The sequence below is a fragment of the Nelusetta ayraudi genome, unplaced genomic scaffold (assembly GCF_046127955.1).
Source record: "Nelusetta ayraudi isolate G7.1 ecotype Tasmania unplaced genomic scaffold, CSIRO-AGI_Nayr_v1 ptg000031l, whole genome shotgun sequence".
Taxonomy (NCBI): Eukaryota; Metazoa; Chordata; class Actinopteri; order Tetraodontiformes; family Monacanthidae; genus Nelusetta; species Nelusetta ayraudi.
The window spans coordinates 3,989,809-4,004,734 of record NW_027466081.1 but is presented as its reverse complement, the minus strand read 5'-3'; the positions used below and the strand labels follow the sequence as shown (position 1 = coordinate 4,004,734).

General features: G+C 45.5%; 1 protein-coding gene across 1 annotated transcript in view; it reads right to left on the bottom strand.

Annotated features, from left to right (window-relative positions):
• The window catches only part of LOC142891425 (radixin), a 33,268-nt gene that overhangs the window by 3,964 nt on the left and 14,378 nt on the right, over positions 1–14,926 (bottom strand). The window contains exons 3-11 of the mRNA XM_076030937.1: positions 7,476–7,559; positions 3,550–3,645; positions 3,189–3,311; positions 2,936–3,087; positions 2,159–2,242; positions 1,458–1,604; positions 553–649; positions 306–469; positions 92–222 (exon numbers count right to left, since the gene is read on the bottom strand). Coding sequence (XP_075887052.1) covers positions 92–222; positions 306–469; positions 553–649; positions 1,458–1,604; positions 2,159–2,242; positions 2,936–3,087; positions 3,189–3,311; positions 3,550–3,645; positions 7,476–7,559 — 1,078 coding nt within the window. The remainder of the gene's footprint in view (positions 1–91; positions 223–305; positions 470–552; positions 650–1,457; positions 1,605–2,158; positions 2,243–2,935; positions 3,088–3,188; positions 3,312–3,549; positions 3,646–7,475; positions 7,560–14,926) is intronic.

Below are 14,926 nucleotides of genomic sequence, written 5' to 3'. Positions count from 1 at the left end.
CACACGATCTGTTCAACTGAGGATGCAAACTGATTATTCAGCAGATTATTCAGGACTTCCTTAGACTTGTAGGTATCATTAACCGCCTCACCTTTCTGAGCCCTCTGCGTCTGCTCCTCGATCATCTTCAGCCTCTCCATCAGCTCCTCCTTCTCGCGCTCTATCCGCTCCTTCTCCTTCTCCGCCAGCTCGCGCTTCTTCTTCTCGTTCTCCAGCTGCGCCCTGCACAGATCACAGGCGGTCATTGGCCGAACGTGGCGGCGGCGGCGGGCAGCGGACCCCGGACGCGGTGCGACGCGACGCACCTCTCCATCTGCTTGTGCTGCTTCTCCTCGCGGGCCTGGGCCTTCATCTGCTGCACCTCGATGGTGTCGGGCTTCCTCCTCCTCATGTACAGCTCGTGGTTGCCCATGCACAGCGCCAGGATGCGCTTGTTGATCCGCAACCGCGGGGCGTAGAAGACGAAGTCCTGGGAGGCAAACGACAAACAGCGACTTTAAGAAAAAAAGCGCAAAGCTGTTGGCCGTGCGGGGCCGCCGCGGCCGCACTCACCGGAGCCTTCTTGTCGATGGGCTTGATGACAAACTTCTTGTCGTTGAAGGAGATGTTTCTGATCTCGCTCCAGGGGAAGCCGATCTTTGGCGACAACCTGGGAGACGAGACAAGGAAGCGAGATTTATTTCAAAGGGATAGAAAAAAGTGCTTTCAAGGTTCACTCTGGGTTTCTAGTAGTTTCATCTAGAGGTGCCCTGATATGATCCGTCCAGTTAAATGTGCTTGTTGTCATGACTTGTGCTATAGTCCATAGTTGTGCTATATTGTTTGCGTATGAATGCGGATTTAGCGACAAAGGAATTGCCGTTAGTGGGGCCGATAAAGTTGTCTGAATCTGAATCATTTGCTGTACCTTTTGCAAGCACTAGAGGGCGCTGTGGGCAAAAGAAAACAAGTATGGAGAGAGATAAAAGGACTTCATTGTTTCACAACGAATGCTACAGAATGCTACAGAAAAAATACTACTTGTACGAGCCAAGGCTTTAGGAAGGATTAAATCAGTAGCTGAACCATGCAAATCATAAATTGCCGGTTAAACACTTCTTACTATCTTCAATGTCCAGCAGTCCACCTATTTGTAGATATCGTTTTTCACAGATAGAGGAGCAGCCCTACACTACTTCTTGTCCAAAAACGTTAGACGGTAGAAAACTTTGCGATTCGTTCCTCTGAACTGAGTTGCAACTCAGACAGGCTGGATGATGTGCGCGAGAGGCTGTTGCTGCTGTGGTCATCGATCGTAACTTCTTGCGGCGCTTTCTTCCTCTTTGTGAGTAGTTGAGATGAAGTGCCGCTCGTGAAAGTCGGCAATAAAGTGCATGGCGGTTGTTCGTTGATTATAAGCATTCAGTTAAAAGTCGGAAGCTCGTTAGCCTGCCTGCCTGCTGCGCGCCACTGCTTACTTGTCCTCGTGCTCGTATATGTTGAGGCCCAGGGCGTCGACGCCGAGCCACAGCTCTGTGCCCTTCTTGTTTTTGATTTCAAAGTAGTTCACGCCGTACATCTCCAGGTCCTGTGCGATCTTGAGGTACTCCATCATGGCGTCCTCCCTGCACAAACACACACAGGAGGAGCTCCATTTGGTCTCGTTGAGGTCACGTCAACAACGTGTGCGCTAGATTTATTTCACAAATCCATTGAAAGTCATGAACAACCCCTGGTGGGTAACTTTATATTCTTCTTTAAAAAAAAATAAATACAGTGAACACAATCAGATTTCATCACACAGACCCCACTGATGATGGTGACGACGAACGGCAGAAGAGGTTTTCTAAGTGGATCTGCAAGCTGACCAATAAAGCAGCTTTGCACGGTCGCTACTATGCAGACTTTGGTTCCAGATGATGTCACCAGTGCAACATGTCAGGGGGGTTTCGTTTGAGCGTTGCAAAGGGTGAAGCTGACTCACCCACCTTAATTTATCTGAACCCAGATCTCAGGGTAGAGCCTTTGTAACAAGAAACAGCTGTCATCATCTATTACACAATGATTACACTTGGTTAAGTGAGGTGATTGCAAGGCGACATCAAGACACCTTCATGTGGTAAAGCACTTCTCTCTCACAAACACACACACACACACACACACACACACTTGTACACACCTGAGCATGCTTCTGTGTTCCTCGTGCCAGGTCTGTATTCTGTCTTCCCACTGCTCCTTTGTCAGCTTGTGCTGCTCCAGAACTCTAGGAGGCGCAAAAGAAAAAGTTACGTGGGTGCAACCGCTGGAGAGACAAATGTAAACGCAGTTCAACGGTGACCAACACAAATCAATTAACGATTTTTTTCCGCAGTTCTATTAAATGCCGCTCCTGCTTAAATAACAATACAAATTATTTAAAATAAACAAACAAACAAACAAACAAATAAATAAATAAAACATTTAATTTATAAAGGACTTTTCATTATAAAATCTCAGTGCTACAGATAAAAACAAAATAAAGAAAAAAATGAATCCCCCTCTCTCATTTGCACACACATGCACGGACATGCATGCATTCACACGTGCACAGATTCCCACAGTTGCTTGGCTGATTCCGCTCCTCGCACTGCAGCCTATCAAACGGCGCCTATGACCGGAAGCCGAGGGACTTTGCAGCAAGTAGGCTGCTGCTAATAATAGCCCTATAATAACGATTGTAATCGCTGAATAAAACACGTTCCATTAACATTGCGCAGTACTGCGATTTTAAATGTAGCCACCAGGGGGCAGCAAGTCGCAGTCTAAAACCCTGTGTGACTCCACAGTGGCATTAACCTTTTTTTTGGAGCCGCAGCACATTTTCACATGGCACACGAGCACAATGAATACTTTTTCTTATCCAAAAAGTCACGGTCCAGGTACCGTGTAGTTGAATGTGCATTTTTTTTGCTGGTACCTTTGTGGCAGGAGGCGGTCAGAGGCCAGGTAGCCCGGCTTGTGCACGTCTTTGTTGAAGTCGGCGTACTTGGCCTGGACAGCGTAGGAGCCCAAGAGGACGGCCGTCTCCGGGGGACAGTAGTTCTCATCGTTGAGAATGGCCTCCTTCACCTGCACGCACGCACGCGGACACACACACACACACATGCCGTTTTCCAACATTGGATGACTGGTACGACGATGCATGATTGCATCATGGCGCCACTCTGCACCTGCAGGAAGAAGAGCTTCTGCGTGATCTCCTGGATGAGCTCCTCGGAAACTTCCTCCGGGAAGAACTTTGCTCTGAACTTGAACTGCAGTGGATTCTCCTTCTTCACGTCCTGCTGGGTGACCTGGAAAGAAACACACATAAACAAACATATGAGTCCAATATTTTCTGGGGGGGGACATATAAATAAATCAGCAAGAAATCAGAGCTCTTAAAATGTGTTAAAGGATAAACATTTCTGTCTCCTGCTGTGAAGCGGGTTCGAGCTTCCACCAAAGAGAATCTTTAAGACTGTTATTAGCAGCACCGCCTCGTTGCCGAGGAAATGAAGTCCGGACGGTGGTGTTTTTCAGTTCCCTCACCTTCTTGTTGAGTTTGAGCCACGTGACGTAGCCCTTACTGTCTGTGTACTGCAGGCCGAAGAACCACACCTCCCTCAGACCCACCGTCTTCACCACCTGCAATCGCACAGTAGTGTGTGGTCAGTTTACAGCAGCAACAGCAAAACAAAACAAAACAATCATGATAAGATCAGGCACATTCTGGATGATTTTTTTTCCTGAAAAGAAATACATAGAAGTTAAATTTAGCAGAGTGATGCTACAATGTTTGCACTTAATAGCCGCAGTGCACTGTGCAACATTTCCAAGGCAGATTTCGTGATCGTGCATTCTAGTTGGACAGTTAATATCTGCTGAGTCCGCATGTACCATGTACTGACACTTTGTTGCGGCCTTCCATGTGCACGTACGGGGACAAAAACAAGGCTGTGCATCTGTTGTCGCTAAACTGGAAGCGGCAGTTCCAGAATGTTGAATCGTTGTAGCCAGAGCGCACTTGGTCCAAGCAAAACAAAGGGGAGGTCACCAACACGATAGTAGCTGAGTGTCCATTACAGTTCTTCGCAAAGAAGCAATATTTCTAAAATTTTGAAAAGGTACAATTGCGATTTGCAAGTGTTTCCATTGAAATCCCGCAAGTTTCACGAGAATTACGTTCGCTTTTCTTGTTTACGTTTGTTTGCTGTTAAGAATGGTTGTTATATTTTTCTCTTTGATTACTTGTAAAAAAAAAAAATATTCTGTTTCCTCCTCCATCCAAACATAACGCTCCATTTTCACTCGAAGTGAACTGGTCACGTGACCCCGTACGTCACGTCCGGTGATGCGTAAATACGAGATGGACCAGTTTTTCATTGCGATATTTAGGTTTTTTCTCAATTCTAGTGGTAACGGAAACGCAGCTAGAGACACACATTGTTGTTGTGAAATGGGTGTAAAGCAAATTTTGGAATTGTGTGGAACTTGGAACCTCTGAGAATTAACAACGGCCCCATACATGTCCTGTCAAGGGACCGATAGTATCAACAACACGACAGCACGCCACCTTCTGTTAAAACTAAAAAGTGCATTTTTGCTGCACCATCATTAGCTAGCTGCAGCGTTTTCATCAATCATCATTACAGGAGGCAGACAAGTTCATTGTGATGAATTTGTTGGAGATAGAATGAAGATTTATTACATGGCAAAATGGGAATCTATTTATTTTACCGCATTCTTATTCTTCTAATACTGTGGAGCACGAAGACTAGTTTTTTCACTCTTAGAATGAATAGAATGAAAAACACTGACTGTGGTCCAGTTTCACATTTTGCTTTATCCTACCTTCCCACTCCATAATAAACATAGCGGTTTTATCATCCGGTCCAAATATCAGGAGAAAAAGGAACGACTGAATCGACTCTTTCTCTTAATGGGATGTGTACAATCCACAGCAATTCCAGCTGTATAATTGACTCCAGACAGAGGAGCTCACATGCTTGCAAATAAGTGCAGATTCCAGAAGCGGCGGAGGAACATGGAGGAGATTCAAGGAGATGTAGCAAAACATCTTCCGAAGTTTTAGGAGGAGACGGAGGGGGGAGGGAAGTCGGCCAACATGAAAGGGTCACCAAAGTACAGCCGAGTGGCGGCTGAGTGGAGGCGACATGAAACGCGCGTGGTTCTTCAAAGTGCTGGTGTTCAGAGGCAGGCGATGTTTTGGAGTTTAGCCTGATGAAAAAGCTCTTCTATCAAAGTGAACGCCTTTTATCACCGCTCCTTCCCTTTGTGTGCGCGCGCCTCTGCTAGATTGAGGTTGTTTAAACGTGGCCTTTACAAAAAAAAAATAAAAAGAAAAGATTTTTATCAATGGAGCCCTCGCTTCATTCGCATGTGAATCCGCAGCGTTTAATTATGAAAACAACTTTGAGGGGCTGAAGCTGCCACTAGAGTGACTCACTGTGAGAGACGGGGGAAGCCGCACGGCCTCGGACTTGACTGATGTCTTCCAAATATGAGAAAAATAGATCCCGACTCGATCGCCATCGTTCGTCTGGAGCGATGAGTTTTGTTCACTGTCAAAGTGAAGTGTGTTTCTTTGGCACTTTTGGAAAAGAAGCTCGACGGCCGTGTCCGAATTCTTGCAGATCCGACCTGAGAAGCTCCGATCTGTAGCGAGTCTACAGCGGAGCGCGATCGTGAAAGAGCGCGAACGAGGCTCGAGGCGTACGGCCAGGATTCTGTCAAAAACAGGAAGCTGCTGCCGGCCAGTAAAGAATAGTGGTTGCAGGGTGGAGATGGTGCAATCCGGGCAGTTAAAGCAGAGGTTTGTTTCCTCACTGAGAGGAGGGCAAAAACTACCACCAAAAGTTTTCCCCTGCACTTCTGACTGGCTTCAAAGTGAAGCACCGTGGCTGAATGAATTGTGATGAATACACAACGGGCAGAACTGGAAATACCGGGGAATACTGGTTGTCATCGTCAGACTGGGTGAATCACAAATCAAACAACTGATACGATTATATAAAAACATAATAATTAATATATATATATATACAGATATAATTAATAATTATATATATATATATATATATATATATATATATATATATATATATATATATATATATATATATATACATATACATATATATATATATGTATAATTAAATAATACATATGTAATACCACCCATTACCACAGGGTGGCGACACACTTTGATCAAGACTCAATGCACTTGATGCCAATAACGTTTCACTGCACGGTCACGCAACGATAGCGTCATTGCATTGGGTAAGTGATCACAATCCCAGTGAGTCAGAATGAAACTTAAAGCTACACGACTCACTGCAGCCTCCGCCATCATCCAAATGCTCGATTTTGTCGTTCAAACACATAAAGCAACACAAGCACTGCTTAGAGGGACGCTGAAGAAATCTGATTGGCCAGCTTTCGAACGTGTCCGTCTAATCAGTATCAAGTTTACGTTGAAGAACCGTCCCCTCCCCCTTTGCCAACTGTTTTTGTGAGCTCTTTTCCACATGGATATGCGATTTAAAGCCGACAGATTAGGGAAATATGCCATCTGGCCAGTTATAAGCTACATTAGCTACATTAGCTACATCAGCGGGCACGCTGAGGTAAACATGGTCGGGGTTCAGCGATCCCACAAAATTCAACACATTAGTTGAGTTTCCACAAAACCTTTTGCTGCGCATTTGGAGAACTGCGTCGGAAAATTGACGGCAACAGGAAATTTTGGAAAGACGTTTTTAGAGTAAACTAAACGCAGCTGGTTTTGTTTACGTTCTTCTATCCGTCTTGTTCTGGTTCTTTAGCTACACCAAATAACTTGAATCCAACCATTCGCACTCACATGCACACCAACGGACAATTTAGAATGTTCAATTGACCTCACATGCATGCTTTTGGAGTGTGGGAGGAAGCCGGAGAACCCGGACAGAACCCACGCAGACACAGGGAGAACATGCAAACTCCACACAGAAAGGTCCCAGGCCCGGGCCCCAGAATTGAACCCACGAACTTCTTGCTGTGAGGCGGCAGCGCTAACCACTGCGCCACCGTGTCGCCCGTACAAACTCAACTATTTCAACTTCCCCGGGCCTCCCCGTCTCTATTTCGACGTGGAAAACAACGGGCGAGCGGCTAAACGGTCTCGGCTCTCTGGTCTCTCCGTGTCAGCCTCACGAAACAACGGCACAAAGCTGAAAGCCGCCCTTTCACATCGCAGGCACACATTCACACAAGAGCCACAATAACACTCACGCACTGTCTCACCGCCGCTCCCACTTCAGACAAAGAACACTGCGCCACAGCTTTGCACCAAAACCAGTACCAGCCCAGAGCTGCTCCGCCGTTCGCACGCGTCCGGTGTCGTTTCTCGCTCGTTGTGCCCAACAAAGCGCGATTCTTCCGGCAAGATCACCGAGTTCAATTTTTGCTCTCACCTGGTCAAACAGCTGCTTCCCTGTCGTGTTGGGCTGGATGGCAAACTCCAGCTCCGCGTCCATGGTGGTGACGCGCACGTTGATCTGCAAGACATTAGAGCAGCTTATTGAGTGGATGGACAGAAATCACACTCCATATTAGGGATGTTAACGATTAATCGACTATCGATTAATTGTTGATTAAAAATTTAATCGATTAAATTAAATTAGTCGCAATTAATTGAACATTTTTTAACATCTTTATGACAGTGTAGTGGCAGAAAATAGTAATTCACCTGCAGACACTGATGGTCATAAAATAACTAGAACAAGTTACTTTTAAACCAAAAAATTGAATTGTGACTCATTAGAAGTCAACTTAAAATGCAGAGGATAGATGCTTATGATGTTTTTACTGTTCTCTAAAGTAAAAATGGGTCACATTGGACCCTTGACATTATTTAAGGGTTAAAAAATGTGTTCCTTACACATTTTTCATTGTGAAATTTCATTGTGAAAATCTGGGGAAATCGCCGATCGATTAACAATGAATTGTTAATCGATCGATAAGGTCAATCGACTAACGAACCAAATAAAAATCATCATAAAAACTACATCTCTACATACTGGAAACACATGGCTTTTGATGATTTCAATGAAAAAAGCACAAATTCACACAACAGCAACATAATGCCATGGATGCACGGCATAGAATATGCATGCAATGGGAATTTCTTTCACTCCTGACAAGTTACTGAAACAAAAGATAAATGAATGGATACAAAAAGAGTATCAAGGACCATCAGCTTGTTAAGAGAACGCTATATTAGCAATGAGTATGGAAACACTGGGCACTTGGATGTGCATTCAAAAGTTTAGAGGTCAGGTTAGAGCGCATTTTGGGTGCATCATGTCAGTAGTGTATGTCAGCTCTTTTATGGCCGTAATTTTACTGTTTGTAATTGTTTGCTCATACACCAAAAAAAACCCAAAAAAAACAATGTTGCTGCTGTACTAAGTGGCTGAATTGAGGATTGACAGCTGAGCCCTGCAGGCCCTGCAAAGGTGAAGCATGTGTCATCATTTATTAATAGCGGTGACCGCGTCTAAAAATATTTTCCCTGTCACTTTTGTGTAAAGCCAAGCGCGTGCAGGGGCAAGCATTTGTCTCAGTGTTGCAAATATTCAGTATATTAAAAATATATATATTTCACCGCTGATGAGATTGTGTGGAAGGACAGAAAGTGTGAATGAATTAAAAATGATAGTGTCGCAAAAAGAAGCCGGGAGCTGAGAACAAGAGAATCCTGTGAACTAGTGACCCCTGTGTTGGTGGGACGTCCTGTTCTTGCGCGCACACACACACACACACACACACACCCACCCACACACACAGTTTGGTGTTACAGCCAGTATCCATGTAAGGCTGCCACTCCTTCTGCCAGGAAGCAGCGCAGAGGAAGTTTCCCTTTTACTTCCCTTTAATGACCAAGCAGCAGCACAGTCCTGACCACACACACACACACACACACACACACACACACACACACACACACACACACATACGTACAGTGGACCTTAAACTCTTTTTTAAACACACACAAGCGAGCACGCACATAAACACACACTCACACACTTGCAAATGTTCAGTTTTTGTTGAAACCGTCCATCCACTTTTCTCCTTTCTAGTTTCTTGAGGTGAGGAAAACCAACTTGGAGGTCCATTCACTCTCCTCCTACTCCACTTGCTCACTTTGACGAGATCTCTATACGCCAGCGGAGCATAAGGGGTGATGGATCTGCACGCGCCTATGGTAACTCTATGGCGGTATTGTAGTAACCGAGCTGGGAAAAAAAAGCCACACTCCCTACACCTCCTTTCTGATACTATCATACTGCAATGACTACATAGAGACTCTGTGGTCACTGTCAGAGCATTGAGTATCAATATCATCACATCCTTATTGAGATCATAATCCAAATACAAACGCTTTCATAGTGTGGATCCCGGCGACAGGGGGTAGTTTTGCTCTAACTGCCTCTTTCCTGTATTGATCCTAAATTAAGGCCAACATTGCAGCAAACAGCAGCATTAGTTTTGATATTTTATTGTCAAAATAAAATCACATATAAATATCACACAGTTTCACTTAAAAATAGAAGAAAATAAAGACAAAAAAACAAAGTTGTTTACTACAAGAAAAAAAGTCAGTGTTAATTAAAGCATCTCAAGTTTTGCATCTGGAAGCTTTTTATTGTGCCGCCGCATCAAAGCTCGCTGCCATTGTCTGGCGTGAGACTTGACATTTTCATGAACTGCGTTGTTTGAATGCTCCAGCGCTGACTGGCGCTGTCCCTGAATAACCTCCCTTGGCAGAAAGAGTGCAAAGAAACGGCAACAATAGAACTCGGCTCTGCCTGCTGTGAGTGTGTGTGTGTGTGTGTGTGTGTGTGTGTGTGTGTGTGTGTGTGTGTGTGTGTGTGTGTGTGTGTGTGTGTGTGTGTGTGAGAGAGACGGAAAACGCCTGAGGGTCAACAGAGTGCATCAATCGGAAGAAAGCCTCAGTCAGAAAATAACGACTATGGACATCTCTGCTGACCTGAGACACACACACACACACACACACACACACACACACACACACACACACACACAGTCAATTTCTGCTCAAATTTTCTCTGATAAAAGTAAGCATGTGCGGTTATTATTAAAATAACCCTGAAGTCTCTTTCAGTGAGCACCACCTGGGGAAACTTGGAGCTGCTGGACTTGTTGTGCTTCGATGGCTGTTTGTGTAGAAAGAAGGTGGGGGAGGAGGAGGAGGAGCGAGTGTTTGTGCAGGAGACGCCGGGAAAACAACCATATGGTGCAATTTGCATGTGCAACATGCGTGCGTGCAAGTGCACCAAAGCGACACAGACAGCTGTACAGACGAGTGCAGCCAATATGTTGCCTTTACGTGCATATTTATATGCACGCGCGCACAAAATCTGCATTTTACACTGACAAGTTTGCCACTGATCAGGTGTCCGAGGCTATGCAATTTGTTTCTGGTGGCAGAGGTTTCCGAGCCTTAGAGCGCAACTAAAGGAAGGATTTAGTTGGGAATCCGGACAAAGTCGGGGACGGTGCGCTGGAACACGTCTGAGGTTCAGTTTCCACCTCTAATGCAACATTTCCTTCGCCTTCATTGGAACCTAAACGAGGCGGTGTCAGAGGGCGGAGCCAACACTTGGCTGGGAGGGGGCGCTGTCACCAACCTGGGTGAGGACTATGTGCCCTGTGTGACATCACAAAGGGATCATTTCCACAGCGAAGCGTTTTAGCGCACATTTTCTAAAAGGTGGAGCAAGGAGAAGATGTGGGACACGGAATGTTATCATTCCCCATGGAGTTCACTGCTAAAAAAACAACAACAGTGTTGAGCTAGCGTGAAATGGGACTTTTGAAATGCTACTTGCAGCATTTATTAGGAATTTAAGATGTAAAACATGGATAGGTACTGTGCTAATGGTAGTAATTGGCTGTAATTTCTCGCCTGCACTATATAGACAGCAAGAATTCAAGTGGTTGTGTGTGTGTGTGTGTGAGAGAGAGAGAGAGAGAGAGAGAGAGAGAGAGAGAGAGAGAGGTAGGGAGGGAGAGAGAGAGAGAGAGACTGTTTCCAGCTGATAGGAGAAAAAGCAACAGATAAAAATTAACTGTCAGACCCCAACTGTCAGAGTGCTGAACCCTCAACCCTGCTGTGCTTTCAACGAAATAATTCATTAATCGTTAGTCGATTGAGTTTGTTGATCGATTAACGATTAATTGATAAGCGGCGATTTTTCCCGAGAACCTAAAGGAGCACATTATTTAGCCCCTAAATAATGTTGAGGGTCCAATGTGACCCATTTTTACATTAGAGAACAGTATAAACACCCTGGACATTTATCCTCTGACTTTCAGTTGACTTCTAATGGGTCAAATTTCAACTCTTTTTTTTTTTTTTTTAAGTTGTTTAAAAGTAACTTGTTGTAGGTATAATATAACCATCACAGTGTCTACAGGTGAATTGCTCTTTCCTGCCACTACGCTGTTGTAATGATATTAACTACTCGTGTAAAAAAAATTCAATTAATTGCGACTAATTTAGTTTAATCGATTAATTTCTTAATCGACAATTAATCGATAGTCGATTAATTGTTAACATCCCTAATCAATATACTGTGGGCATCATCATGTCGACAGGAGAAAAAAAAACACATCATTGCCACAAATGCAATATATCAGCCACAGTAATAAATAAATTAAAAAAAACCTGCAAGTGAGCAGCTTTTTATAATGTCAGGTGTCATTTTAGCATGTGATGAAGTTATATTTTCTGAATCACGTTCCCTGAATCACTTGGAATCTATTCCTCTGTAGGTGATCCAGTGCCAGCTCGCGTCACTTTATCTGGCTGATCTGTTCCCTGTACAATCTATAATGACGAGAGAAAACAGGAAGAAAAGGAGGAAGGAAAACAACAAAAGGTGGAACAGTGCACAGGGCAACAGGGGAATTCCCGAGTCGTTCATTCATTGCTCTGGTCTCAGAGTTTAAATGTGGCTCCAAATGAGCGTCGACTTCTTTTTAGGCTTTTTTTTTTAAAGACGTTGCCCCTCACTTCACCCCGCCGGCTAAAGTCAGAGTCGAATCAAAATTCGTCGCAGCTACTCCAAAGTGTGACTGAGGCACCGAGGAGAGACCACCAAAACTTTTCACTGCATGGTTCTGAAATTTTTTTTAAATTCAAACTTTTTTACAGACATCTGTCCATCATCCTGTAACTCTGTTGGCTTAAAGGTCACAAATTGTCGGATGTTCTCTCTGTTGCAAGCTGTCAACAAACAAACTCCTCCTGCAAACCAGTCAGCTGTGACATCACAAGGTGGCCCAGACACCTCGGGACCGGGTCTTAGCTCCGCCCTCTGAGGACCACCTTGTTTTTTCCCCCCCGCTTCCAAATATGTGAAAGGTTCCGTCATCGGCATCAGTTTTAGCGGAAAAACAATCCCGTGTTTTCGCGGGAGGCTGCAAACAGAGGGCTAAATATGCTTCTGGGAGCAAAACGGCTCTTCGGAACTACTAACGAGGAAAGCATGGGAACTTCATATGAAAACTCCTACAGATTCCACAAATGAGGGCTTATTTCGCTTCTCCGCTACCAGCCTGATCTGCTGCACGCCTCCTGAACAAAACACTCACGTGTGGCCGCCAGAGCCATCGTCACCGCCCACGTGTTAAGTTGACGAGTCTGGTTCGCATCTTCGTAATTACACCGTTGCGTTGACACTGTCGGCGTAAGCTGCTATTTTGTTTTTGTGTCTTGGCCTGTAGGCGCTCGCGGGACCGAGTCGTCCGTGTGTTTACCGCCGTCGCCCAAAGAGCGCGCGCTACTCCTAACGGGTGGTGACAGCTAAATAGGCAGCCTCTGAGCGCGTGTGTTTGTGTGTGTGTGTGTGTGTGTGTGTGTGTGTGTGTGTGTGTGCGCGCGCGCGTCCAGGTGGAGGGCGTCTGCCCGCAGAGCCCACCTGTCGGCCATGTTTACCAACCACTCAGACAGCCATAATTAAAAGCTGTTGCTAGCTAAGCTGTTTAGCGGCGGCTTTAGAGGCAAACGGGGTCACGCTGCCCTCGGCACCTTCGCTGATCGATGGCCCCCTGCCCCACCAGGCAACCGCCAGCGGGCCTTTACACTCATCAGCAGTACATTTTCCTCCCTGACGAGAAGAAACAACCGCGGTGAAACCGAGTAAAAAACAACGGCCAAACAAAAACAAAGTAAAAAAACGGACAAGAACAAGTGGGCAAGGGAACACAAGTGGGAACAATCAAGGACATCATGAGGTAACAAAAAAGGTGGGAAAACAGAAACAGGAAGTAAAGTACAGAAGTAAAAAGGGGAGACGAGACTTTCAAAAATAAAAAAGGAAGCACTAAAACAGACGACACGGCGCTTCCAAAATGTTGCTCGGTACGTAATAAACACGCAAGACATTGCTATGGTGCCGGCGCTGTCATGGCTACAGCTTCAATGGTTGAAGGAAATCAATGTCGGGCAGCCGTGACATTGCATGCATGGTAACGACATGTAAGGAAACCACATTATCCTCAACAAAACAAAACAAATGCAGTAAACTTTGTAAAAAAAAAGAAGCTAGTTAAAATTAAAATCACAGCAGAATTTTTTAAAAAGATTAAAAAAAAAATGTTTTCAGAAAATTATCACTATTTAAAAAAAAAAAGTTTCTGCTCTTTGAATGTATTTTTTTTTAACATGTACCCCCTCGTTCAGTACCAAAACAACTTCATTTGCACGATATGAAAATCAGCCCGGGAGGAATCCCTCGGCGGAGAGAGAGAGAGACGGTGTGCCGTGTGACCGCTACACCGACTGGCTGCAGGCTCCTCCCCTTTCAAGCAGCCCCAGTGTCAGGTGTCGAGGGGCCGTCTCTCCGTCACCCTTCCAGTTCAGGCTAACGACGGCGGATGAGGCCGAGGTCAGGGCTCGGGTTATGCCCCTGGTGAGGAAGCCCCGGCAGCTGGGCGACGTTACAGTGACCACCCAGTCCCTCCCCAAAAAAACAAAACACCAGGGTGAAACGTTCAAAGACCGCTCGTTTGCGTATTGTTTTGTAAAATGCAAGTAAGCGCCGACACAGTGAGGAATACAGAGGCCTGGATAACCTGAATAACTTGTGGGAACGAGAGGATAACTGGTACCCGAGAGTTTATGGACTCATGGGAACGCGATAACAGGCGTCGCTGTTCACCCCTCAAAAAAAAAAAAAGAGCGCGGGAGGATCCTTCGAGTCTGTGCAGACAGGGGTATTGAACTGTCTCCAGAGGGGCCGACCAGCCGTCGCCGTTATCTCCCGCTAACAGTTTATTTCATGTCTCTTTACTGCAACTGAATTAAGTGTCGCTTTAAGGAAAAGCGCTGATTCCCATGAGTTCATACGTCCTTCCGTCCCAAATCTTATATGTTCTGGTTATGGGAAAGGTGCATATAAAAGGCTATCTGTTAAGGAATAAAAATGTAATAAATGTATTATTACATCCAAACTCTGTAGGGGTGCCAGCCCTCAATCAGGCTGGGCGCAAACCTCCGCTGTCAGGGTTAATGTAGTGCCGGCTTAATCCCACGTCTCCATAAAGCCCCCCCATTAGTATTCATCACTCCTGAGAGGGGGCTGGTAGGATGGGGGGGGGGGGGGGGGCAGGACCTCACACGCTCGCTCTCCCCCTCCAATTTAGATTTAGCCAGCAGGATAATTCCCATTATATAAATGAAATTGGTCCCTCTGAAATATTCAAGGCCTCCAGTGGAGGCACGCCGGCCCTGCCCGCCTCCAACACCTCGACTCATCCCCGCTGCCCCCGCACCCTCTTCCACCCCCCTCCCCTGGGACGCCATCACCGGGACGGGCGACATGTGCAAAATGCG